The sequence below is a fragment of the Oncorhynchus kisutch genome, linkage group LG19 (genome assembly GCF_002021735.2).
Source record: "Oncorhynchus kisutch isolate 150728-3 linkage group LG19, Okis_V2, whole genome shotgun sequence".
NCBI lineage: Eukaryota > Metazoa > Chordata > Actinopteri > Salmoniformes > Salmonidae > Oncorhynchus > Oncorhynchus kisutch.
The window spans coordinates 23,922,476-23,948,533 of NC_034192.2; the positions used below are offsets into that span (position 1 = coordinate 23,922,476).

The 26,058-nt window shown below is 42.4% G+C and overlaps 1 protein-coding gene across 1 annotated transcript in view; it reads left to right on the forward strand.

Moving 5' to 3' along the window:
- Nucleotides 1-26,058, forward strand: part of col4a3 (collagen, type IV, alpha 3) — a 117,326-nt gene that overhangs the window by 80,176 nt on the left and 11,092 nt on the right. Inside the window, exons 24-46 of the mRNA XM_020452545.2 lie at nucleotides 1,941-2,011; nucleotides 2,146-2,331; nucleotides 2,548-2,716; nucleotides 2,889-2,981; nucleotides 4,812-4,916; nucleotides 10,747-10,841; nucleotides 10,989-11,139; nucleotides 11,218-11,331; nucleotides 11,935-12,102; nucleotides 12,188-12,277; nucleotides 12,360-12,494; nucleotides 16,394-16,492; nucleotides 16,669-16,758; nucleotides 17,302-17,441; nucleotides 17,686-17,812; nucleotides 17,989-18,069; nucleotides 18,166-18,267; nucleotides 18,651-18,698; nucleotides 21,205-21,390; nucleotides 21,513-21,643; nucleotides 21,996-22,068; nucleotides 22,418-22,489; nucleotides 24,619-24,744. Coding sequence (XP_020308134.2) covers nucleotides 1,941-2,011; nucleotides 2,146-2,331; nucleotides 2,548-2,716; nucleotides 2,889-2,981; nucleotides 4,812-4,916; nucleotides 10,747-10,841; nucleotides 10,989-11,139; nucleotides 11,218-11,331; nucleotides 11,935-12,102; nucleotides 12,188-12,277; nucleotides 12,360-12,494; nucleotides 16,394-16,492; nucleotides 16,669-16,758; nucleotides 17,302-17,441; nucleotides 17,686-17,812; nucleotides 17,989-18,069; nucleotides 18,166-18,267; nucleotides 18,651-18,698; nucleotides 21,205-21,390; nucleotides 21,513-21,643; nucleotides 21,996-22,068; nucleotides 22,418-22,489; nucleotides 24,619-24,744 — 2,652 coding nt within the window. The remainder of the gene's footprint in view (nucleotides 1-1,940; nucleotides 2,012-2,145; nucleotides 2,332-2,547; nucleotides 2,717-2,888; nucleotides 2,982-4,811; nucleotides 4,917-10,746; nucleotides 10,842-10,988; nucleotides 11,140-11,217; nucleotides 11,332-11,934; nucleotides 12,103-12,187; nucleotides 12,278-12,359; nucleotides 12,495-16,393; nucleotides 16,493-16,668; nucleotides 16,759-17,301; nucleotides 17,442-17,685; nucleotides 17,813-17,988; nucleotides 18,070-18,165; nucleotides 18,268-18,650; nucleotides 18,699-21,204; nucleotides 21,391-21,512; nucleotides 21,644-21,995; nucleotides 22,069-22,417; nucleotides 22,490-24,618; nucleotides 24,745-26,058) is intronic.

Consider the following 26,058-nt stretch of genomic DNA (forward strand, 5'->3'; position numbering starts at 1 on the left):
AAATCAAATGCCTGTGCTAAGATCTGAATATCAGTTTGACGGAGGTTGTGTGGGTAGGTAGAGGATTCACTCTAACATTCATCAAGGTATGATAGTGAATATGACCAAAGTCACGGGATGGATAATATCTCCCAATGCAATCATATTTCAAATTACTGTAATCAAGCTTTTTGTGTATGTGAGCAATAGTACAGACTATATTCCATAGTTACAGTGTAAATACTGTACTCAATTATTTAGCAAATTTGCTACAAAGTCAAATACTTTTCTCGTTCTTATCTTTTATGGGGTAGCATTACTAGCAGGCACACAATAAAATATAAACATGAGATTTAAAAAAAACACTGATATATTCAATGAAAATTATAAACATGTATCACCGTATCCAAATGTTTATGGTTTCTAATTACATGTACACACGATTCATTAGATATAATATTAAAATGCTAATGGCTGGCCCTGCATAACACATTTGTCTTGGATGAAGTGTTTTTATCCTGACAAACTTGAGAGGGTGGCTAAATTCCCATAGAATAGTACCACACAGCACATGTCATCAAATGCTTGAGAAATTCTGTGTATTTATTTGTGTATCACAAGTGAGGGATAATCAACGAGGGGCTATGCGTTCTATGGAAAATAATGTAAAATGTGGAAGGTGTGTGCCACGACAAGCTAGCAGAGTGGCAATAACCCTCCAGAGTTTCATTGTTTTCCAGTGAACGCATACAGTCGATACAAGTTGATTTTCCCGCTTATACCACAGCTATAATTGAACATATTTGACGCTGGAATCATCAGAAAATATTCAATAAACTGTTATGATGGACGTTGCCAAAATCCAAGTATGTACTGCATATTTAAGTATACATTCAGATGTTAGTCATATGGACATGAATATAAGTATGATCAAAATCTATCATTACCTCAACATTGTCAACTTTGACTGCATTAGTCCAATATCTCTGCCTTTGTTCCAGTATAGTATCTCTCCAATATTTCTGCCTCAGAATGTCCTATCCTCATGTAGCACATGATCTTAAAGTGCTTATTGTTCAGAAGTGTCTTTCTGGGTAGCTAGAGTGGATTTAAACTGTTTGAGAAAAGTATTTTAGTTTGCTAAAGCCCAAGTTTGACAAAAAATTATGGAACATGTGCTTTTCTTGTGTATATGCATGGCTTAAAGCATAATAATTATGCCAAACTATGTTTTTTCAATAGTCTATGGTATGTATAAATGATTCAATAGTCAGTTGGTAATAGTAAATAGTCAGTTTGATCTGCTCATTAAATTTGGTCAGAATCTGTTACTATCCTATTTGCCTGCTTGTACATGTACCCCTTAAAAAATGGCATTAAAGTTCCAATATCTCTGGCCCAGAAAGTCAGATTCTAATGAGGTAAAGTTTTCCTTGTTTGGTGGGGTCTCTCTCAGTTTTCTGAGAGCATATATCATCATCTGAGAATGGTCCTTAGTGGCACTACAGACTACAACTGTAGCTGAACATGTCTGAATATTCATATTTTCTGTATATTTGCATGTCTGAAAGCATAATAACTGTATGAAAAGTAACTATTAGTACTACAACTGTAGCTGAACATGTCCCTTCCACAGTCTTAAGTGTTTATGTTTGAGTGTGATAATCCCCTCAGTTTCTGTTGTGAATTTCAGGAGGTTTGACCTTTGACCTAATGCCAAATCTATTACTATTTCATTATGTACATTTTCACCAGATTTGACCATTGACAACTTGAAAATGGCATTAAAAATCAAAAATGCACATGACATCCGGCCTAACTTTGTGTATCACCCCATCATTTTTTGACCTAGCATGGATGACAGCTCAAGCATTTTTACAGGTTTGCTTCTCTACTATAGGTTAGTATGTGTGGAATACTCTATAGCTGCCCCTGTATTTACAGCATTTGTGTTTCACCAGGTCGAGATGGTGATCCTGGATCCAAGGGATCTAGAGGAGTCAAAGGTCTTGGAGGTCCACCAGGTCCACAGGTGACTTGACCTGGACGGACAGACATTATGGAATCAACCCCAGATTCAGATACAAATTCTTTATATAGGTGTTTTTACATTGTATGTGGGAGATTTTATTCTAATGATTTTGTCCTTTGTCTTTGTATCTGTAGGGTCCCTATGGTTTACCAGGTGTGCCAGGTTCTACAGGACCCACGGGGGACAAAAGTCCCATGTCCCCAGGAGACAGGGGGCCTGTTGGCTCACCTGGGGCTCCAGGAGTTCCTGGGAGCGATGGGACTGACGGGGTCGCTGGATACCCAGGACAGAAAGGCCAGCCTGGGCTAAAGGGCAACCCTGTGAGTGTGACCCACTCCACCTCCACCATTACACACTGTACAATCAATGCCAATGACTGAATAATGGTTATTGTAACAGTAATATCTGATCTGACTGTTGTTATAGCCTGTAACTAGTGCCTGTGTTTTCTCATGGCCAGGCCATGTGGTTTGGAAAAACTTGGGGCCCTATCCATGATGTACCCAGACTTAACTGTTTGCTGTCTGTTGCTGTAGGGACCTCCGGGGCCCAAGGGTGATCGGGGCGATGCCGGCTCTCAGGGTATAGGTGGACGGACAGGCCAGATGGGGACTCAGGGCCCCCCAGGTGTGGGGCCCCCAGGGGGCCCTGGACAGAAGGGCAACCTGGGAGTGCAAGGCCTGCGAGGGAGACCTGGAGATCCAGGTACAGTAAGATCATTATTTTTTCAAGAGAAACCTGGCATCCCAGCAATTTGACCTATGTCACAGAATGTGTGAGTGTGTCTCACTCTTGTCTAATTCGTGTCTCACTTGATCTGTTTTACAGAATGTGTAAATGTGTCACACTCTTGTCTCACACTCATCTCCTCCTGCAGGAGAGAAAGGCTCAGCGGGTGAGACGATAACAACCACAGGAGACCCAGGACTGAAGGGAGAGAAGGGTCATCAAGGCAACCCAGGACCTTCAGGTGAGGGCTTTAGCCATGAGCTCTGGGGGAGATTCTTGACATAAAGACAATATCATACATACACTAACAGCCCAGCAGTAGTATCACGGCATTAGCAGAGAATTGATAGGATCATCGGCTGGTCATGGTGTTATTGTTTGTTTTTTTGCATACATTTTTATCCACAGCAAATTACTTAACCCTTGTGTTGTCTTAAGAGTAAAAAATGACACGCAACTATGTTTAACAGCAGAGAAAAAACCCTAAATTAGTTTTTTTCAACTTGAAATTTGATTTATTTTCCTAGAGTGACCCCAACATTAGAAAAAGTGAAACATTGGCTTTGTTCATATTTCCATGAAAGCTGAACACCACCAGGGTACAAAGATTGTCTTAGGGTCATTTTTGACCCGGCAGTTATAAAAATCATTTACACACCACAAAAACCACAAAGAGAGACACACACACACAATGCGACATTTTGATTGTGTGCTACTGATTGAGCTCAGCCAACATCTCCTGAAGAGGAAGATCACAATGGTTAGAAAGAACAAGCCTGAGCTCCCCCCTGCACTCCTCACAACAAGGGGGAGAGAGGCATTCTCATCAAAGTTTGCCTTCACTCCCACCACCACTCTAGTTTCTTACATCCCAAAGAGGAGCAAGAATGTGGTCCTCCTGAGCACACTGCACAAAACGGCTGAGATCAGTGATCGTGAGGACAGGAAGCCAGACATCATCTTGGACTACAACCACAACAAAGGAGGTGTGGACAACCTGGACAATATGATTGGAACATACAGCTGCAGGAGGATGACTGCCTGCTGGCCCCTGGTCATCTTCCATAAAATCATTGATGTGTCCTCATACAATGCCTTCGGGATATAGAACAAGATCAACCCTACCTGGATTCCTTGTTAAGCGGAACAAGATGAGGCTGTTCCTTGAGCAGCTGGGAAAGGCACATGTAACCCCACACATTCAAAGAAGGGAGGGCCTCCCCCACACAGCAGCCTTTGCAGCACTTGTGAAAGTTGTTCATGGGGCTGACTCTTGTTCTTGTCCAGGAGATGCCAATTCTGCCCCACAAAGAAGGACTGTAAAACAAATACTATGTGCTGCACATGTGAGAAATACATCTGCAAAGTCCATGCAACCACACTTGCATACTGTCCTACATTTGTTAATTAGAGTTGATTGATTTATGTTCTTCACGTTCTATTATCTTATTTTATTCTTATTTATTGTTGTTGTTTATACACCTTGTGGGTGGGGGCATTGGTTAAAAAAATTGGAGGAGACTAGTATTTTGTAGTTGAATTCCTCATTGTACAGTATATAAGAATATATCACTATGTTGCCAAAAAAGGTCAAGACTGTTATTGTTTCCCTTCAATAAAATGCATTCAAAACTACTTTCTGCATATCTCTTGTTAAAAAATGTACGTTTACATCTATGCATTATCTTTAGCAATAATAAGAATAATAATAAGAAACCTCTACTTTAGGAAAGAAAACAATTATGACAGGTGTGTTGTAATAACGAGTGGTGTCCACTGATTAAATGTAGTCTTTCTGCATTGTGAAGAGGGAAAATCAAGATATTCAGAAAGTTTGTGATGAATGACAGGTTGTTTCTACATGCAAAATAGATTTGGCATTAAACATTCAATTAAGCTGCTTTATTTGAGGGGTTTAGTGAAGGACAAGGGGAGTATACAGAATGCTAAGACTACACAAGGGTTAACTATTAACATGTGGCCCATGTGGGAATCCAACATTCATCCATGGGGTTGCCAGCACCAGTTTCTAACCCAGTGAACTATTTTATAATTGCCTATATGTTTTCAGGGAATCCTGGTATAAATGGCTATCCTGGCTTCCCTGGCAATTTCGGCGCCAAGGGGGATAGAGGTCTGTCTGTCCGGGGCCCTCCTGGAAACACTGGGCCTAAAGGTGAGAATGACTTCGCTACCCAAGAACCCTAGCTCTGTTGTACCCTGGTAAGATCCTAGGAGGGCAATATAGTGTGCAGAGTTTTGTTACAGCCCAGCACTAACAACACACCTATTTCAGGTAATCATGATCATTTGAAGACAGCCATTAGGTGAATCACAGGAGTTAGAGATGGGCTGGAATAAAAGCCTGCACAAACGGCACATCCTGTATTACAGTTTTACTCCATTGTATACAAGTGTTTTTTGGAACTGTGGTCAAACATACATATAGTAGAACAACAATGATTTTTAAATGGTTTTATTTAACCTTTATTTTGACAGAGAAGACAAATTGAGACCTAGGTCTCTTTAACAAATGCACCCTGTATAATACAATATAAAATACACAATAATACCTCATAATGACAAAACAAAAACAGGTTTTAAATCATTAAAAAATTCAAATATCACATTTACATACACTACCGCTCGAAAGTTTGGGGTCACTTAGAAATGTCCCTGTTTTTGAAAGAAAAGCTTCTTAATTTTTTTTAAATATTGAAATAACATCAAATTGATCAGAAATACAGTGTAGATATTAATGTTTTAACTGACTATTGTAGCTGAAAACTGCAGATTCTTTTAATGGAATATCTACATAGGCGTACATAGGCCCATGATCAGCAACCATCACTCCTGTGTTCCAATGGCACGTTGTGTTTGCTAATCCAAGTTTATCATTTTAAAAGGCTAATTGATCATTAGAAAACCCTTTTGCAATTATGTTAGCATAGCTGAAAACGTTTTTTCTGATTAAAGAAGCAATTAAACAGATAGTTGAGTGTCTGGAGCATCAGCATTTGTGGGTTCGATTACAGGCTCAAAATGACCAGAAACAAAGGACTTTCTTCTGAAACTTGTCAGCCTATTCTTGTTGATTTGTTCGATAATGTCCATCAGTTATGTCCAAATATCTTCTTTTGTTAGGGCGTTTGGTAAACAAATCCAAAAGCGCGTTCAGGTCGCGCAGAACGTCGGACGAAAAGTTACAGCCCGTAGAAACATGCCAACCTAAGTATGGAATCAATCTTTAGGATGTTTTTAACATAAAACTTCATTAATGTTCCAACCAGACAATTCCTTTGTCTGTACAAATGAAGTGGAATGTAGCTACCTTTCACATGAGCGCACCAGACCAAGGCTGTGGCACTCTGCCAGACCACTCACTCAAAGAGCCCTAATGAGCCCCTCCTTTAGAGTAGAATCCTCAAAACAGGTTCTAAATACTGTTGAATCTAGTGGAAGCCTTGGGAAGTGAAACATAGCAAATATCACCCTGTATCGTCAATGGGGACTGAGTTGAAAAACTACAAACCTCAGATTTCCCACTTCCTGGTTGGATTTTGTCTCAGGTTTTTGCCTGCCATATGAGTTATGTTATACTCACATACATCATTCAAACAGTTTTAGAAACTGCAGAGTGTTTTCAATCCAAATGTACTAATTATATGCATATTCTAGCTTTTACGGCTGAGTAGCAGGCAGCTTAATTTGGGCACGTTTTTCATCCAAGCTACCCATACTGCCCCTTACCCCAAAGAAGTTAAATAGTACCTGCAAATCACCAGTCTCAACGTTAACAGTGAAGAGGCGACTCCAGGATGCTGGCCTTTTAGGCAGAGTTGCAAAGAAAAAGCCATATCTCAGACTGGCCAATAAAGAAGAAAACATTAAGATGGGAAAAAAGAACACTGGACAGAGGAAGATTGGAAAAAAGTGTTATGGATAGACAAATCTAAGTTTGAAGTGTTCAGATCACAAAGAAGAAGATTCGTGAGACGCAGAAAAAATCTAAGATGCTGGAGGAGTGCTTCATGCCATCTGTCAAGCATGGTGGAGGCAATGTGATATTCTGGGGGTGCTTTGGTGGTGGTAAGGTGGAAGATTTGTACAGGGTAAAAGGGATCTTGAAATAGGAAGGCGATCACTCCATTTTGCAATGCCATGCAATACCCTGTGGACGGCGCTTAATTGGAGCCAATTTCCTCCTATAACAGGACAATGACCCAAAGCACAGCTCCAAACTATGCAAGAACTATTTAGGGAAGAAGAAGTCAACTGGTATTCTGTCTATAATGGAGTGGACAGTACAGTCACTGGATCTCAAACCTATTGAGCTGTTGTGGGAGTAGCTTGACCGCATGGTACGTAAGGACTACCCATCAAGCCAATCCAACTTGTCGGAGGTGCTTCAGTAGCATGGGGTGAAATCTCTTCAGATTACCCCCAAAAATTGACAACTACACTGCCAAAGGTGTCACAGTGAGCGCTACTGGAGGAGAAGTCAGGTGCAGGATAGCAGAGAGTTGTGAACAGCAGCACACTTTATTTGGGCAGAGGCAAATAAACAGACGGACGCCACTGCGTCAAGACCTCCAGCCAAAGGAAAAAAGTGCAAGGCGCGAAACAGTCATAAAAATGAGCACAATGTTACAATAACCAACCTTCGTGAAATACCACGGAAAATAACAGGAAAAACCCAGCCTGGCGCGTACACACACAACACGTAACAAAACAATTTCACACAAAGACATGGAGGGGAACAGAAGAATAAATACATGCAGTGTGATTAGGAAATGAAAACCAGGTGTGCAGGGAACAAGACAAAACAAATGGAACAATGGAAAAATGGAGCGGCGATGGCTAGAAAGCCGGTGACATCAAACGCCGCCCAAAACAAGGAGAGGAGCCGATTTCGGAGGATGTGTGACAAAAGGTCTGCCAGGCTGTAACTGCTCAAATTGAGGATTCTTTTACGAAAGCAAAGTTTGAAGAACACATTTAAATAACAAATCATTATTTATAACCTTGTCAACGTCTTGACTATATTTCATATTCATTTTGCAACTAATGTATGTTTTTATGGAAAACAAGGACATTTCTAGGTGACTACAAACTTTTGAACGGTACTGTAAGTATTCAGACCCTTTATGCAGTACTTTGTTGAAGCACCTTTGGCAACAATTACAGCCTCCAGTCCTCTTGGGTATGACACTTCAAGCATGGCACACCTGTATTTGAGTAGTTTCTCCCATTCTTCTCTGTAGATCCTCTCAAGCTGTGTCAGGTTGGATGGGGAGCATTGTGCACATACAGTGGGGCAAAAAAGTATTTAGTCAGCCATCAATTGTTTAACTTCTCCCACTTAAAAAGATGAGAGAGGCCTGTAATTTTCATCATGGGTACACTTCAACAATGACAGACAAAATGAGAAAAAAAATCCTGAAAATCACATTGTAGGATTTTTAATGAATTTATTTGCAAATTATGGTGGAAAATAAGTATTTGGTCAATAACAAAAGTTTATCTCAATACTTTGTTATATACCTTTTGATGGCAATGACAGAGGTCAAACATTTCTGTAAGTCTTAACAAGGTTTCCACACACTGTTGCTGGTATTTTGGCCCATTCCTCCATGCAGATCTCCTCTAGAGCAGTGATTATTTGGGGCTGTTGCTGGTCAACATGGACTTTCAACTCCCTCCAAAGATTTTCTATGGGGTTGAGATCTGGAGACTGGCTAGGCCACTCCAGGACCTTGAAATGCTTCTTACGAAGCCACTCCTTCATTGCCCAGGCGGTGTGTTTGGGATCATTGTCATGCTGAAAGACCCAGCCACGTTTCATCTTCAATGCCCTTGCTGATGGAAGGAGGTTTTCACCCAAAATCTCACGATACATGGCCCAATTCATTCTTTCCTTTAAACAGATCAGTCATCTTGGTCCCTTTGCAGAAAAACAGCCCCAAAGCATGATGTTTCCACCCCCATGCTTCACAGTAGGTATGGGGTTCTTTGGATGCAACTCAGCAATCTTTGTCCTCCAAACACGACGAGTTGAGTTTTTACCAAAAAGTTATATTTTGGTTTCATCTTACCATATGACATTCTCCCAATCTTCTTCTGGATCATCCAAATGCTCTCTAGCAAACTTCAGACGGGCCTGGACATGTACTGGCTTAAGCAGGGGGACACGTCTGGCACTGCAGGATTTGAGTCCCTGGCGGCGTAGTGTGTTACTGATGGTAGGCTTTGTTACTTTGGTCCCAGCTCTCTGCAGGTCTTTCACTAGGTCCCCCCGTGTGGTTCTGGGATTTTTGCTCACCGTTCTTGTGACCATTTTGACCCCACGGGGTGAGATCTTGCGTTGAGCCCCAGATCGAGGGAGATTATCAGTGGTCTTGTATGTCTTCCATTTCCTAATAATTGCTCCCACAGTTGATTTCTTCAAACCAAGCTGCTTACCTATTGCAGATTCAGTCTTCCCAGCCTGGTGCAGGTCTACAATTTTGTTTCTGGTGTCCTTTGACAGGTCTTTGGTCTTGGCCATAGTGGAGTTTGGACTGTGACTGTTTGAGGTTGTGGACAGGTGTCTTTTATACTGATAACAAGTTCAAACAGGTGCCATTAATACAGGTAACGAGTGGAGGACAGAGGAGCCTCTTAAAGAAGAAGTTACAGGTCTGTGAGAGCCAGAAATCTTGCTTGTTTGTAGGTGACCAAATACTTATTTTCCACCATAATTTGCAAATAAATTCATAAAACATCCTACAATGTGATTTTCTAGATTTTTTTCCTAATTTTGTCTTTCATAGTTGAAGTGTACCTGTGATGAAAATTACAGGCCTCTCTCTCATCTTTTTAAGTGGGAGAACTTGCACAATTGGTGGCTGACTAAATACTTTTTTGCCCCACTGTATAATTAGATACATGTAGCTTCTCTTTTGTCAGGCTACACTGAACTCGAGCTTGGTTCCCAAGTTTCCTAACCATACCAAACCATTTAATAGTGTCGGCAAAATATTTGAATTGAGCAAGTGGGATCATAAACATTAGCATATTTTAGCGATCCGCAGTAGAAGAAGTCCTAAATGCCCAGCAGCTTTCAGATGTGAGCTAAACAGCTAACTTGCACTTGATATGCGTTTTTAGGCAATGGATGAGAAAGTGAACTTGTTTAGCTCAGTTGTATGCTGATTTGCGATCTATTAACAACAAGGGTTGCATTAAATAGGCACAATATTTTTAGGAGGCACTTGGTAATGTTCAATTCATTCGCACAAAACGTATAAACAAAAGCATTCAATGTGAAAGTTGATACATGTAAGGCCTTCATATATAGGCTACACGCAGCACTTTGTTAAATTTATCAAATCAGTTATTGCTCAAACACTGAGCAACACCTGTAAAACGGAAATTTCTCTCAAAACACAGGGATGTCGATTCACATGGGACTAGTATTATTAGAGGACTTCGGAGTTTGCCAAAAAACAGTAGGTTATTCTGGTTAGTCAATGTCCAGATTTCAGTTTCCATTTAACCCATCTAAACAGTAAGCTACAGTTCCCTTGACATGCCATAGGCCTATTTAAAGTCCTGTCTTGCGACTGTTGAATTTATTTAATGACCCTAAATCCTCCAACCCAAGGATATAACCACTTTGTAAATGTAAACGTTTAATGAAAAATGCGTAAAAGGAGAAGAATTGCCCATAATTCTACACCTTTTGATATTTTTATTTCCAATTTTGATCATCATGGTTTAGTGATATTGAGATTTTTTTCATTTTTTTCATTTCATTGATGTCTTAATCTTTTTTGTAAGCAGTTCTTATGATTCATGTATTTGCTTAATTAACAGTATCTTATAGTTTTGATGAAAGTATTTGCTGTTTAGAGAAGGCAACGTATCTTCGAACTACACTGTTCCATAAATGCTTGTACGTGATTGAGAAAAACTGCAGATGGAGCTCATGTACAGATTCAGTCATGAGACTGTTTCCCTCTCAGGTGAGAAGGGCCAGCCGGGGGTTGCTGGTGCCCCAGGGATTGGTAGTATGGGACGACCAGGACCATCCGGAGCTCCCGGGATGCCAGGCCCTAAGGTCAGTGGAGCACAAACATTTTGTGTGTGTGTGCACATGCGTGATGGTGTTTGAATGAGTTTGTGAGTGCAAACGTGCGTGTGTGTCCTACTGTGGACTGTCTTTGTGTGTCCATACATAGTCATTCTGTGTTGTATGGGTTTTTAGGGTGATTTCAGACCAGGGCTCCCAGGGCTGCCAGGTAGACCAGGCCCCCCAGGGGAGGATGGTTCTCTGGGGCTGACTGGAGACTCTGGTCTGCCTGGGCTTGGTAGATCGCCTGGCCTACCAGGAAGAGATGGTCCACAGGGAGACAGAGGTGAGTAGACACACACACACACACACACCCACACACACCCACACACACAGTCTGATTGTTGCTTCTGTCTATCCTCAGGCAGTAAAGGTGCTGAGGGCTTGCCTGGTCTGCCTGGGGTTGCTGGGGAGTGTACTCTAGGCATTCCAGGCACTCCGGGGGCTGTAGGTCTCAAAGGAATCATTGGCTTAACAGGTACATATCCTTAGCCCCACAACAAGTGGCAAAGGATGCCCTTTTGTTTTTTTTGTTTTTATCCCAGAATGTACACTACCAGTCAAAGGTTTTAGAACACCTACTCATTCAAGTTTTGTTTTCTACATTGTAGAATAATAGTGACGACATCAAAACTATGAAATAACACATCTGAAATCATGTAGTAACCAAAAAAGTGTTAAACAAATCAAAGTATATTTTATATTTGAGATTCTTCAAATAGCCACCATCTGCCTTGATGACAGCTTTGCTGTAAGCATGTAAGCATCTCTGTCTGAACACTCACTGCATGTAAGCATCTCTGTCAGAACACTGCTCATAAAAGTTCTAGCTGTGACTACTGTACATACATGTATGACACTCTCATAAACTCCTCTCTGGTTGTTCTCTCCTTTTCCCCTTTCTCCTCTCCCTGCTGTCTTGTTCTCCTCTCGCCTTTCTTTCTCTCTTCTCCCCTGTCTCTCTGTTCTCTCCCCCTTTTTTCTCCTCTCCCCCCATCTCTCTGTCCTCTCCCCTTTCTTTTTCTCCTCTCCCCCATCTCACTCTCCTCTCTATGTATCCTTGGATCTCTACATGCTTCAGGGACCAGAGGACAGAAGGGGGTACAGGGCGATTCAGGTCTGCCTGGCAGAGGGGCCCCAGGATTGATTGGGCCGTTTGGACGGCCCGGGTTTGATGGACCCCCGGGACCTGGGGGGGCTGCCGGCCTGAATGGATTCAGAGGAAGAGATGGTGTACCTGGGGTACCAGGTTAGACCACTGTTGCTTTAAGATGAAGAAGATAATGTGCCATTGTGTGATCAACTGTTATGAACCTGTGTGTGTGTTCTCCAAGGCCTGAGAGGAGACATGGGGCCATCAGGAGCGTGTGGTACACCAGGACCAGACGGAGGCCCAGGACCAGGGGGACGACTTGGCCCTAAAGGTAGAACTGTCCAATACTTTTATGCACACACACACGCTATAATGATGATGATGATGTTGACGATAATGATTGCTGTCTCCAGGTCTGATGGGTGCTGATGGGGTGAAGGGCCGTGTAGGAGCCAGGGGACCTGTGGGAGATTCTGGGGCTCCTGGAGATATTGGAGTCACAACATACATCGAGGTCCCTGGGGACCCTGGGGACCCAGGACCTACAGGTCGGTCTCTGAATGACCCCTACCCCCAATCAACACTATAAACTCCAATGCTGATTCTAGAACATTAGCAGCACCCTGTCTTTATAGACTTACACCCAGTATATGTAGTAGGCTATTCCCTTCTCCCCTTGAGTTTTTAGAAACATTTACAGTGGTTCGTCCTTTAAAAGTTGCAACGTACTGCAGCACAGCTTGCGTGGTGCCGCAGAATTCTATGGTTATTTAAGTGCCAACCACTGGTACCATTAATGCTAGTTAGTGTTAGTTTGACCACCAAAGGGCATCTTTGAGAAGCATTTGATAGCCTTCAGTAGTGGCTGTACTAGAGAATGTAAAACCTTTTTTTATAAGAACATAGTATATGGGACTGATTTTAAGAAATGGCGGTTAATTTATTTGATTAATATTATGGTGTTTCTATTCCAAGAAAAACGAAAAACCCTTTAGGATGGAACAGAAAATATAGTGCTGTGCAATGTGACAGTTGGCTACAGTGCTGGGCAATTTAGCTAAAGAATCCCTGTGTCGTGCAGGCAACTGGGGTTCAATTCCTGACGGGGAGGAAGGAGTAGGCTGTCCTTGTATTATTTTTTCATTTTTTTAAATAGGCAAGTCAGTTAAGAACAAATTCTTATTTACAATGACGGCCTAGTAACAGTGGGTTAACTGCCTTGTTCAGGTGCAGAATGACAGATTTTGACCTTATCAGCTCGGGGATTCAATCTAGCAACCTTTCGGTTACAGGCCCAATGCTCTAAACACTAGGCTACCTCCCGCCCAAAAAATTTATACGAATGTAAATCATAATTTGATCTTAACTGATTTCGTATGTGCTATTTCATAATTGTGATGTCTTTGCTATTATTCTACAATGTAGAAAATAGTAAAAATAAAGAATAACCCTGGAATGATTAGGTGTGTCCAAACTTTTGAGGCCATCAAGGCCTTTTGACTAGAGAAATTGACGAAACTATAACGCAACAAATACATTGATCAGCTCAGCAAGGTTTTACCTGTGGTCGTGAGCTGGGTGGAAGTGCAACTAAAATGTAGTTTAAATAACTACTAAACTTTTTCTAGTTATTTTATTAATGAAAACATAAAAATGTTGATGAAGAAATACTGTACGGCTGTTTGAGTTAGAAATGTAACACTTCAGATTACTTAAGCATTGCATACAGTAGCCGGGCTATAAAGAGTCTATTGTCCTGATAGTCGAGCTACAAGTGTTTCAAAATGCCACAAGCTGTCCATCACTACTGTAAATAAAAATGCAGCATCTTATTTACATTTTGTTTACATTCTTTATTGTAACCACAATGTCACAAATAATTTGTCTACCTTTCCAATTACTTTTAGAGTTTTGGGTTCATTTGATTAATTATGGTGTTTATATTCCAAGAAAAATGAAAAACCCTCTGGGTTTCCGTTAGGATGGAACGGAATATATGGAGCTGTACAACGTGACTGTCGGGAGTAGGCTACACAGTCCTGGGCTATTTAGCTAAAGAATCTCTGTGTCGTGCGGGCATGAGAGGGGCACGCGGGAGACCGATGTTTAATTCCCTGATGGGGAGCAAGGAGTAGGCTGTCATTGTAAATAAAAATGTGTTCTTAACTGACTTGCCTAGTTAAATAAAGGTTACACTAAGAGCATAACATTTCTACACCATAATTTGAGTCTAACCAATACCCAAACAAAGATTCAGTCAAAATAAAAATCTCAAGATTTATCAAGACCAGTCCAGATGCTTGTCTTTGAGCAGCGCGAAACGATGCTAAAATAGTTGACCACAGCGGGTAGATAATTGCTTCAAATCCTATTGCTTCTAACTTCAATATGCTCTATAAATAAATAAGACCTACACCACTTTTAACAGCACATTACTCAACACTAGTGAGACTCATGTTAATATGACAAAATATGACATGACTCTCCACCAATAATTACATATAGAGTATTGGAGGATTCTAAATTATAACCAAAAGCCGCCTCATGGGTCTCCCGGTGGCGGCCGACACAGGTATCTGTAGCAACGCAATTTAGCATTGCGATGCGGTGACCACTGCACCACTGAGGAGGCCCCATCCACAAAGTATCAAAATACAGGTAAAGGTATATTGTCCTGCTAATAGCCCATGATGGGCTATTATAATACTGTACATGGTGTCCAGGTCAGGATAACCAAAACATTTATTTATTAAAGACTATCAGAAAGAATGTTGGTACTTATTTTGATCCAAAGCCATGAATGAGTGAGTCACTCAGCTTTATGTAGGTGATGCTATATGAATGTGCCATCAACTTGATAATATATAACAATATTTTTGAGGTTATTTCGCTTTCAAAAAACGAAAGTGAGTGTTTCTAATCTGAATAAAGGACAAAATAACATTTGTAAAGGCCAAAACATTTATTTCTGTTTTTAGAGGGAGAGAAACACTGCACCAATATTGCGTCGCACTGTGGGTTTCCCAATCATGTTTGGATGTGATACATAATAATAATAACAATACTTAACTTAGAAATACATTTGACGATAGAATTCTCCCCCTTCCCTCCATCTGTAGCGTTTCCCTAGTCAGCGCCATTATTAGTGCAATGCCCCTTAAAGTGTTGCTCTGTGCTTCCCAGTGTGCTACCCTCCTCTGCCCTCCTCCATTCCCCATGGGCTAGGTCTGTCTTCTGTGCGTGGCTCTGCGGCCCATCCCTTGCCCCCTGCCCTCATGCCTTGAACCTCGAGCATCCACCGCTATTTCCATGGATACAGCTGGAGAACTGCAAGGCAATCCCATTGAGTGCGGGAGCCATGACCAATATATATTGTCCTGCTAATAACAGGGTTAATAATATATCTGTGAGACTATATCCATGGAGCTTTTATATAATTCTAAATTAATAGTAACAATATTTTGGAGATTTTGTTTTCAAATGACGTGAAATGAGCAAGAAAAAGGCCATTCTTGAACAGGGGTTGAGACATTGTTGCTAATTTGTAAATAAAGCAGTTTGTTATCAAGAACATTTTAGAATTGTTTTTAGAGAGAGAAAAACCAAAAGCCTACAGTGATCTCGGCACAGGTATTGAACCAGCATCTGTAGCAACACAGCTTGCACTGCTATGCAGTGTCTTAGACCATTGCACCACTCAGGCACTGTACAGTGTGACTGGTCGGAAGTGGGATACAGTACCACAGCAAGAACAAAATAATCCTAACAAAATAAAATTATAAAAACCTTAGTGTAACAACAGTTTTTGTAAGTAATACTGAAGTTGTGCACAATTATCAGTTTGTATTTAGGTTTATGTCGCCCATTCACTATCAGTTAGAGACACAGTGGGACCCAAAAGCATAATCAGTGCTCTAACTCAGTGCTCTAACTCCCCCTTGCTCTGGTCTGGAGCAATGAAGTGGTGATGCAGGTTACCGTACTAAACCACAAAATACCCCTTTAAGTACTGCAGCATAATCGCAAAACCTTTAGTGGAGCAACCATTGTATGTTGGTCAATACCAAAACTGCTGTACTGTTTTCATCAGAAGAAAAATATACTGTCCTCATTGATAATAGCAACATTTTGTTTCTGAATCTGACATTTTTTTGAGAGTAATGCTCTGTTCCTGAACGTAAAAAACAATATTTTCTGTTGTGAGGGCTATTTTCAAATGAAGAAGTAACAACTAATTAATGCAAGACGTCTCAACGTGCCTTTTGCAGTACATCGGAAATGTATTTGATGCTGTTGACAATTTCTCTTTTGGGGATTAATGAAGAGATTATTTATGATAGCAATATACATTTTCTTCTGAATTGTATGATGGTTATACTGTCCCAAATGTGTTAAGGCCTTTTAGATCTTTTAGATCTGACCTCTGACTCTGCTCTCTTTTCTCCAGCTCTAAGCGGCTTAACAGGTGCCAAAGGAGATCTAGGTGTGATAGGGCACAATGGAGCCAGTGGCAAGGATGGGATTCCCGGGAGCGCCGGGCCGCAAGGTACCAAGCACCGTGACACACTATTGAAAAAAAAACTGTTTCAATTGCCTACCCGCTACCCCTCTTCTTAATAAATCACTACCATGCCTAGCTATTCAATTTGATTGAGGACACTTTATTAATCCTAAAAGACAATTGTTTATTGTTAATATTTTTACCTCACACTTTTCTTGTAGGTGCTGTTGGCGACCCAGGCAGAGATGGCCAGAAAGGAAGTCCTGGTTTCAATGGAAATCCTGGAGTCGCAGGAGATATGGGTGTGCCAGGTAACATACTAAAAATTATAGCGAAACAGGCTGTGTCCAGAATCTGTCTTGCCGACTACTTACTAAAATCTACATACTGTGTACTAATCGTACTACATATTATTTAGAACTTAATCGTTAGTAAAAATGTCATCTAATGCGCATTTGCGTTGTTTCCCGCCATTTGTTCATTTTGGTATAGCGTTTCCCCTTGCTAATTATCAGCTGTTGTCAAACACACATGGGTCTGAAAACAAGATTCTCTTCCTCAATAGCATACAACGGATTCCTACTACATGTAGATGAAAAGCTGAAATTAATATGACATCCTGGCATTTAAAGCATACAAAATGTTCTACATTTCACATACTTAAAAATATTATATTATATTTTCGCATACATAATCAGTATTTTTAGAGGCTTGACATATACAGAAGGACACTCCCAGGTTTGTGTTGAAGTTTCCCTAGATATAGATCTAGGATCAGCTTGTGCAAGACTGACCCAAGATCAGCGTCTAGGGGCAACTTCACCCTAATCATGGTTTATGTCCTTGCTGACCAGGTGTAAAGGGTGAGAAAGGGGGAACAGGAGGTCGTGGAGAGCCTGGTTCATCGGGAAGACCAGGTCCAAATGGAGTAAATGGAGTGAAAGGAGAGCCCAGCCTCCCTGGACCAGGAGCTAAAGGACGACAAGGAGAAAAGGTGAACACCGAGTACAGAACCCGTGAGGGGCCTGTTTTTTTTCCTGACACCACCTGACCTGACCAGGAAAAACTGCTACATACTGATATAGAACAGCAACAATTAATATATCAAATGATTAGCAATGTACAAATGTGTTCAGCAGAAATTAAGTACAACCTCCTCTCCCTTCTCTCTCTCCTCTCTTGCATTCTTTCTTTCTTTCCTTCTCACTTTCTCATATCTCTCTTCCTCTTTCTTTCAGGGAGTGCCAGGGTTTCCAGGTTTTCCAGGAGAGAAGGGGGAGATGGGTGTAGCAGGGAGGTTCGGAACCCTGGGGGCCATCGGCCCCACAGGACCCAAGGGAAGAGAAGGACTACAGGGATCACGAGGTCTCTGTCGCCCACCGAATAACAATCACTGTGCCGTACATGAAAACCCACACAACCTCCTCAGGAACTAATTTATAATAACTACTGCAAAAACAACTTTCCACACACATGCACAAATGCACTCACACACACACTATATTTATTCTCACAGTATCTGTATCTCACGTCTTTCTTAGGACCTCCGGGACCAGCCGGGGAGAAGGGCATTAATGGTCTCCCAGGCAATGCTGGCTGTCATGGCCAGAATGGCCTGCAAGGTAATTTATAATGCATGTCCACACCTACTGAAATGCCATTAGACTTTCCGTCTGTGTGTGTTTGTGATCCTATTAAGCACTGCCTCTGTGTCACAGGGAGCCCAGGATTGGCTGGTGACCCAGGGACTGCAGGCCCCAGAGGTTCCCAGGGTAGAGACGGCATCCCTGGCCCAGCAGGAGAGAAAGGAGACATGGGAGGTCAGAGAACCCTACTACATTCAGATAAAAGGGTTCCAAAAGGGTTCTTCGGCTATCCCCATAGGACATGACTTTTTGGTTCCAGGTAGAACCCTCTGGGTTCTATCTGGAACCAAAAAGGTTATACCTGGAACCAAAAAGGCTTCTCCAAAGAGTTCTCCTATGGGGACAGCCGAATAACACTTTTAGGTTCTAGATAACACCTTTTTTTCTAACAGTATAAAACACTCCCTCCAGGGTTGGGGTCAATTCCAATTGAAGTCAGTCAATCCAGGAAGTGATTTGAATTTAAAATGCGAAAATTGAAAAACGTTTGATATAAATAGCCCTTTACACATTCACAGAAATGATATATCTGTGTTGATTGTCTGTTCTCTCTACAGCCCCTGGCATTGGACCAAAAGGCACAGACGGAAAGACGGGCCAATCTGGTGAGTCTGTGCTACACACAGATACACTACATGGCCAAAACTATGTAGACACCTGCTTGTTGAATATCTCCTTCCAAAATCATGGGCATTATTTGCCTTAAGGATGTTGGAACATTGCTGCGGGGACTTTTTCCGTTCAGCCACAAGAGCATTAGTGAGGTCGGCACTGATGTTGGGCAATAAAGGCCTGGCTCGCAATCGTCATTCCAATCCATCCCAAAGGTGTTCGGTAGGGTTGAGGTCAGGGCTCTGTGCAGGACAGTAAAGTTCTTCCACACCCATCTCGACAAACCATTTCTGTATGGACCTCGCTTCGTTCATGGGACATTTTCATGCTGAAACAGGAAAGGGCCTTCCCCAAACTGTTTCCACAACGTTGGAGGCACAGAATATTTTAGAATGTCATTGTATGCTGCAGCTTTAAATTTCCCTTCACTGGAACTAAGGGGTCTATCCTAAACCATGAAAAACAGCCCCAGACTATTATTTCTTCTCTACCAAACTTTACAGTTGGCACTCTGCATTGTGGCAGGTAGCATTCTCCTGGCATCCGCCAAACCCAGATTTGTCCATTGGATTGCCAGATGGTGAAGCGTGATTCATCACTCCAGAGAACGCAATTCCACTTCTCCAAAGTCCAATGGCGGCAAGCTTTACACAACTGCAGCCGACGCTTGGCATTCCACATGGTGATCTTAGGTTTGCGTGCGGCTGCTCAGCCATGGAGACCCATTTCATATAGCTCCCGATGAACAGTTCTTGTGCTAACGTTGCTTCCAGAGGCAGTTTGGAACTCGGTAGTGAGTGTTGCAACTGAGGACAGACAATTTTTATGCGCTACACGCTTAAGCACTTGGCGGTCCTGTTCTGTGAGCTTGATGCTCTTAGAAGTTTCCACTTCACAGCAACAACACTTATAGTTGACCGGTGCAGCTCTAGCAGGGCAGAAATTTGACGAACTGACTTGTTGGAAAGGTGGCATTCTATGATGGTGCTAAGTTGACAGTCACTGAGCTCTTCAGTACGGACCGTTGTACTTCCAATATTTGTCTATGGAGATTGCATGGCTTTGTGCTCAATTGTATACACCTGTTAGCAACGGGTGTACCTGAAATAGCTGAATCCACTAATTTGAAGGGGTGTCCACATACTGTAGTTGCATGCATGTGTTTTGTTGTACAATATAGGTGTCGTGTCTCTGACGATGATAAAATGATATGACATGCTATTTTATCAAATTGATTACCTAACGTTTAATTGATTACATGATTGAATTAAACCATGCAACAATTAAACCATTAATAACCTGGGGCACCACGAAAGCATTAATTTACATAGAGTGGTTATCTCCCGAATCCACTCTCTTAAAGATCTGAATATCTTTTATATCAATAGCAGTGAATTATTCATTGTCACCTTATTCAGTCTCATTCTGATGGTCGTAAAGTACTTGGTTATATGCACGAACCCTGGCTAAAAGTTCAATCAGCAATACAAAAATTGGCTTTATTATTTATTTACTAAATGCCTAAATAATCACACAGAATTACATATATATGCACAGGATAGATCATACATCGATTACTAATTATGTCATAAGAAGCCCCATCACAACCATTTCAGCGTGGTGATCGTCACCTCCATGTGATCTGGTCTCATGTAAATTCTGTTAGATAGAGTAGTCGTTCAACCATTGGCAACCACAGCTCACGCCAGGGTTTGCTTAGTCTAACGTGAATATGGTCACAGGGGGCTTTTGTACTGGGGAAGTGAAGGGCGTGTGTCATCCCTCTCCAACCAATGTCTGTTCACTTGGGCGTGGCCACTGAGTGAGCATAAGTTTACTTATGAAAACAATTCTCTCATTTAGAAGCTAAAATCACATTTAATCTTCTCACAAATAGTTTCATATTTAAACATTTAAATTGCACAACAATTCCATGTGAATCTGATAACTAGAATGTGTAGACTTTCCAAGATACAATTTATGTCGTCCTATCATCAGATATAATGTCCCAGGCAACAACTGATCTGACATCATATTCTTTAAGTGCCAACGGACCCTTTCAACTAGTTGAGAACAGGAAATATTGTTCCATTCCCCAACATTTTGAAGCTACCATACTTTCAATATGTTAACAAAGGGCTTTCCAAGAGTCCATTCTGTAGAGTGGAGAGAAAAGGGGGAAAGGTATTTATGGGGGGGTCACAAACCTCACCCAACAGAGCAACGTCATGACGATAGGATATACCATGTAAACCATGTGTGCGTACCAATAATATCTCCTGTCATCTCTGTGCTAGTTAGCGACGTTTGCTCTGTTCAAATAGCATGTTGTTTCGAATGTTAAGACAGTGAAATGGGGTTAGTAAAGTCACCTCAAGGATCAGCAGCTCTGGGTCTCTCAACCTATAGTGCTACCAGATGGTAATGATTCCCTCCCAAGAGTTGAACGCTACAAAAAGATATCCCTTCACTGATCTGTTCATCTGACTGTTTCTGTAGGACTTAAGGGGGATGTGGGGATACCTGGCCGCTTTGGCCCTCCTGGTCCCTCAGGGCTTTTGGGGGACATTGGACCTCCAGGCCCCCCTGGTCCTATGGGACTGTCTGGAAGTCCTGGCCGGGATGGAATGTGCTTTGAAGGGCTAAAAGGAGACCGTGGACAAAATGGTGTCCCTGGACCCCAAGGTGTGTAGACTGCATCACAAAGGATACCCTCTTCCCTACTTGTGACTAGAGCCGTCTGTTTAATTTTTTTGGCTTCATTGCTTCCATGACCTCTGAGCCTGCTCCCCCCTCTGTGTATTTAGGTATGCAGGGGCCACGGGGACCTCCTGGTCCACCAGGACCTGGCTTTAAAGGAGATAAAGGGAACAAAGGTGCCATGGGTCTCCTGGGTACGCCTGGGTACAGAGGAGACACAGGGGTACAGGGCAGACCGGTGAGTCACACACCACTGATTTACTCACCCATGCTTTAAGGTAGACTCCGTAAGATGACATCATCATAAACGTTGGGCCAACTTCCCACCGATAGCCAGATATCCACATAAATTGTTGCCCCTTCCCAATGTGAACGTGTAACAAGGGAGAGTCCACACATGAAGAGCCGATAATCATAATTCATAAAGATGTAACCTTGCACACAGACACGTGAATTAGGGGTGAAGTTTCCCCTAACTACAAATCTAGTAGCATTTCCCCCTCCCCAATCCTAACCTTAACCAGTAGTGGGGAAAATGCAAAACTGACCCAAGACCGAATGGGTGTGCTGAATTGGATGTGTATTCACAGGGTAATGATGGCAGACCAGGTGGTTTGGGAGTCAAAGGGGAGATGGGACAGTTAGGAGACATCGGACCAAACGGTAATAACCAATCTGTGACATTATTAACAAACTCCATACTTTCAGAATGTAATTTATGTTACTATACTGTAGGTCAGGGCTGCAACCTTCATCTGGGGAAGGCATTCCATAATGTTACTGTGGCAATCCAAAATTTGACTGTAGTCTCAGACCGCAGAACTGTTAATGACATGCTAACATACTCTAGTCAGCAACTCTTACTGTATAGCAAACATCTCACAACATCCTATACTGTAAGTGTTATTTATTTGTGCAGTTATCTTAACTACTAAATCAGTGTCAATGAATCAACCAATGTCCTTTTTATTCTGTTTTTTACAAATATATGACACAATGTGTGGTGTTTCAGGTCAGAAAGGAGATGCAGGACCTGCAGGACCTGTAGGTTGCCTTGGACAGAAAGGGCAGTCTGGAGCACCAGGTAGGATGAGCACTCACACCTAGGGTACTGAGTTTTTCCTGGTCAGGTCACATGGTCAGTTACGTTGGGCCCTCCAATGGACACGAACTGACCAGGAATTCTGTAAAAATGGCTGCCGTTTTACAGGCTCCTAACCAATTGTGCTATTTTGTGTTTTTTTTAATTGTTGGTAACTTATTTTGTACATAATGTTGACGCTACCATCTCTTATGACCGAAAAGAGCTTCTGAATATCAGAACAGCGATTACTCAACTCGAACTGGACAAAGATGTTTTATTTAATGTGTCTAATGCGAAGGATATAATGCTGCTCGCTCCCAGACAAGGCCCAAATCCCCATCATTCGTATGAAGAAAATAAGGAAATACAGGGGGTGGAGATAAGGGTACCTTGTGAAAATTTGTCGGCGAGTGGTTAACCCGCCTCTACCATCCGTTCTATTGGCCAACGTGCAATCACTGGAAAATAAACTGGATTAAGCTCCGTTCGAGACGATCTTACCAACGGGTCAATGAAAACTGTAATTTCTTATGTTTCACCGAGTCGTGGCTGAACAACGACGCAAATAATATACAGTTGGCTGAGTTCTCCGCGCATCGGCAGGACAGAACAGCTACGTCCGGTAAGACTAGGGGTGTGTGTCTATTTGTCAATAACAGCTGGTGCACAATGTCTAATATTAAGGTAGTCTCGAGGTATTACTCACCTGAGGGAGAGTACCTCATGATAAGGTCATAAGCTAACAAGAAAATGCTCATCCAGAAGCGTCTCTCCTAGTTGCCAGGGACTTTAATGCAGGCAAACTTAAATCCGTTTTTCTTAATTTCTATCAGCATGTCACATGTGCAACCAGAGGAAAATAAACTCTAGACCACCTTTACTCCACACATAGAGAAGCATACAAAGCTCTCCCTCGCCCTCCATTTAGAAAATCTGACCATAATTCTATCCTCCTGATTGCTGCTTACAAGCAAAAACTAAAGCAGGAAGCACCAGTGACTCAGTCAATATGGAAGTAGTCAGATGACGCAGATGCTACGCAACAGGACTGTGTTGCTAGCACAGACTGGAATATGTTCATTGGCATTGAGGAATACACCACCTCAATCACCGGCTTTATCAATAAGTGCATCGATGTCGTCGTCACCACAGTGGCCATACGTACATATCCCAACCAGAAGCCATGGATTACAGGAAACATCCACACCGAGGTAAAGGCTAGAGCTGCCGCTTTCAAGGAGTGGGACACTATTCCTGGCGCTTATAAGAAATCCCGCCATGCCCTCAGATGAACCATCAAACAGGCAAAGCATCAATACAGGACTAAGATTGAATCCTACTACACCGGCTCTGACGCTCGTTGGTTGTGGCAGGGCTTGCAAACTATTAAGGACTACAAAGGGAAACCCAGCCATGAGCTGCCCAGTGACACGAACCTACCAGCCTTTTATGCTCGCTTCGAGGCAAGCAACGCTGAAGCATGCATAAGAGCACCAGCTGTTCCGAATAACTGTGTGATCACGCTCTTCATAGCAGATGTGAGCAAGTCCTTTAAGCGGGGCCAGATGGATTACCAGGACATGTATTCCGAGCATGCGCTGACCAACTGGCAAGTGTCTTCACTGACATTTTCAACTTCTCCGTGTCAATGTCTGTAATATCTACATGTGTCAAGCAGACCACCATAGTCCCTATGCCCAAGAAAGTGAAGGTTACCTCCCTAAATGACTACCCTAGCCATGAAGTGCTTTGAAAGGCAACACCATCATCCTGGAAACCCCATACCCACTCCAATATGCATACCGCCCCAACAGATCCACAGATGACGCAATCTCAATCGCGCGCCACACTGCCCTTTCCCAGCTGTACAAAAGGAACACCTATGTGAGAATGCTTCTTCGGTTGTCCCCATAGAAGAATCCTTTGAAGAACCCTTTTCGGTTCCATGTAGAACACTTTCCCCATAGGAACCCAAAAGTGTTTTTCCTGGATCCAAAACGGGTTCTTCAAAGGATTCTTCTATGGGGACAGCCAAAGAACCCTTTTAGGTTCTAGATAGCACCTTTTTTCCTAAGAAAGTGCAGTTGCACTAAGTGGTTATCCTGAGGTTTGATGGTGCTGTCTTGCAGGGCCTAAGGGGAAAGATGATCTCACCATGGTGGTACTGATCCCCGGAGAACAGGGGCTGCCTGGTGACCTGGGGGGCAGAGGAGAGCCTGGACCCACAGGAGCTCAGGGACGCAACGGACCACCAGGTACATGAATGGATTGTGTGTATGGTGTGGGTGTGAGCTGGTGTGGGTTTGTGTGCATGCATGGCTGTGTGTGTGGGTTTCTTTGAGATGTCTGATGTGCGGATTACTCTCACCCTAAAGCTCTAACACAGCACTCAAATGAATACAAAAGTATACAGTGCATTCGAAATGTATTCAGACCCCTTTACTTTTTCCATATTTTGTTACGTTACAGCCACATTCTAAAATTGATTAAATAAAACAATTTCCCCGTTAATCTAAACACAATATCCGATTATGACAAAGTGAAAACAGGTTTTTAGACATTTTTGTCTATAAAAACAGAGATGCCTTATTTACATAAGAATTTAGACCCTTTGCTATGAGACTCCAAATTTAGCTCAGGTACATCCTGTTTCCATTGATGATCCTTGAGATGTTTCTACAACTTAATTGGAGTTCACCTGTGGTAAATTCAATTGATTGGACATGATTTGGCAAGGCACACACCTGTCTATATAAGGTCCCACACATGACAGAGCATTTCAGAGCAAAAACCAAGCCACAAGGACAAAGGAATTGTCCGTAGAGCTCCGAGACAGGATTATGTCGAGGCACAGATCTACGGAAGGGAACCAAAAAAATGTCTGCAGCATTGAAGGCCCTGAAGAACACAGTGGCCTCCATCATTCTTAAATTAAAGAAGTTTTGGAACCACTTGGCCAAACTGAGCAATCGGGGGAGAAGGGCCTTGGTCACGAAGGTGACCAAAAACCCAATGGTCACTCTGACAGATCTCCAGAGTTCCTCTGTGGAGATGGTTGTCCTGTTGAAAGGTCCTCCCATCTCTGCAGCACTCCACCAATCAGGTCTTTATGGTAGAGAGGCCAGAAAGAAGCCACTTGTCAGTAAAAGGCACATGACAGCCCACTTGGATTTTGCCAAAAGCCACCTAAAAGACTCTCAGACGATGGAGAAACAAGATTCTTTGGTTTGAAGAAACCAAGATTGAACTATTTGGCCTGAATGACAAGTGTCACGTCTGGAGGAAATCTGGCACCATCCCTACGGTGAAGCATGGTGGTGGCCGCGTCATGCTGTGGGTATGTTTTTCAGGGACTAGGAGACTAGTTAGAATCGAGGGAAAGATGAATGGAGCAAAATACAATGAGATCCTTGATGAAAACCTGCTCCAGAGCGCTCAGGACCTCAGATTGGGCTAAGGTTCACCTTCCAACAGGACAACGACCCTAAGCACACAGCCAAGGCAATGCAGCAGTGGCTTCGGGGCAAGTCTCTGAATGTCCTTGAGTGGCCCAGCCAGAGCCCGGACTT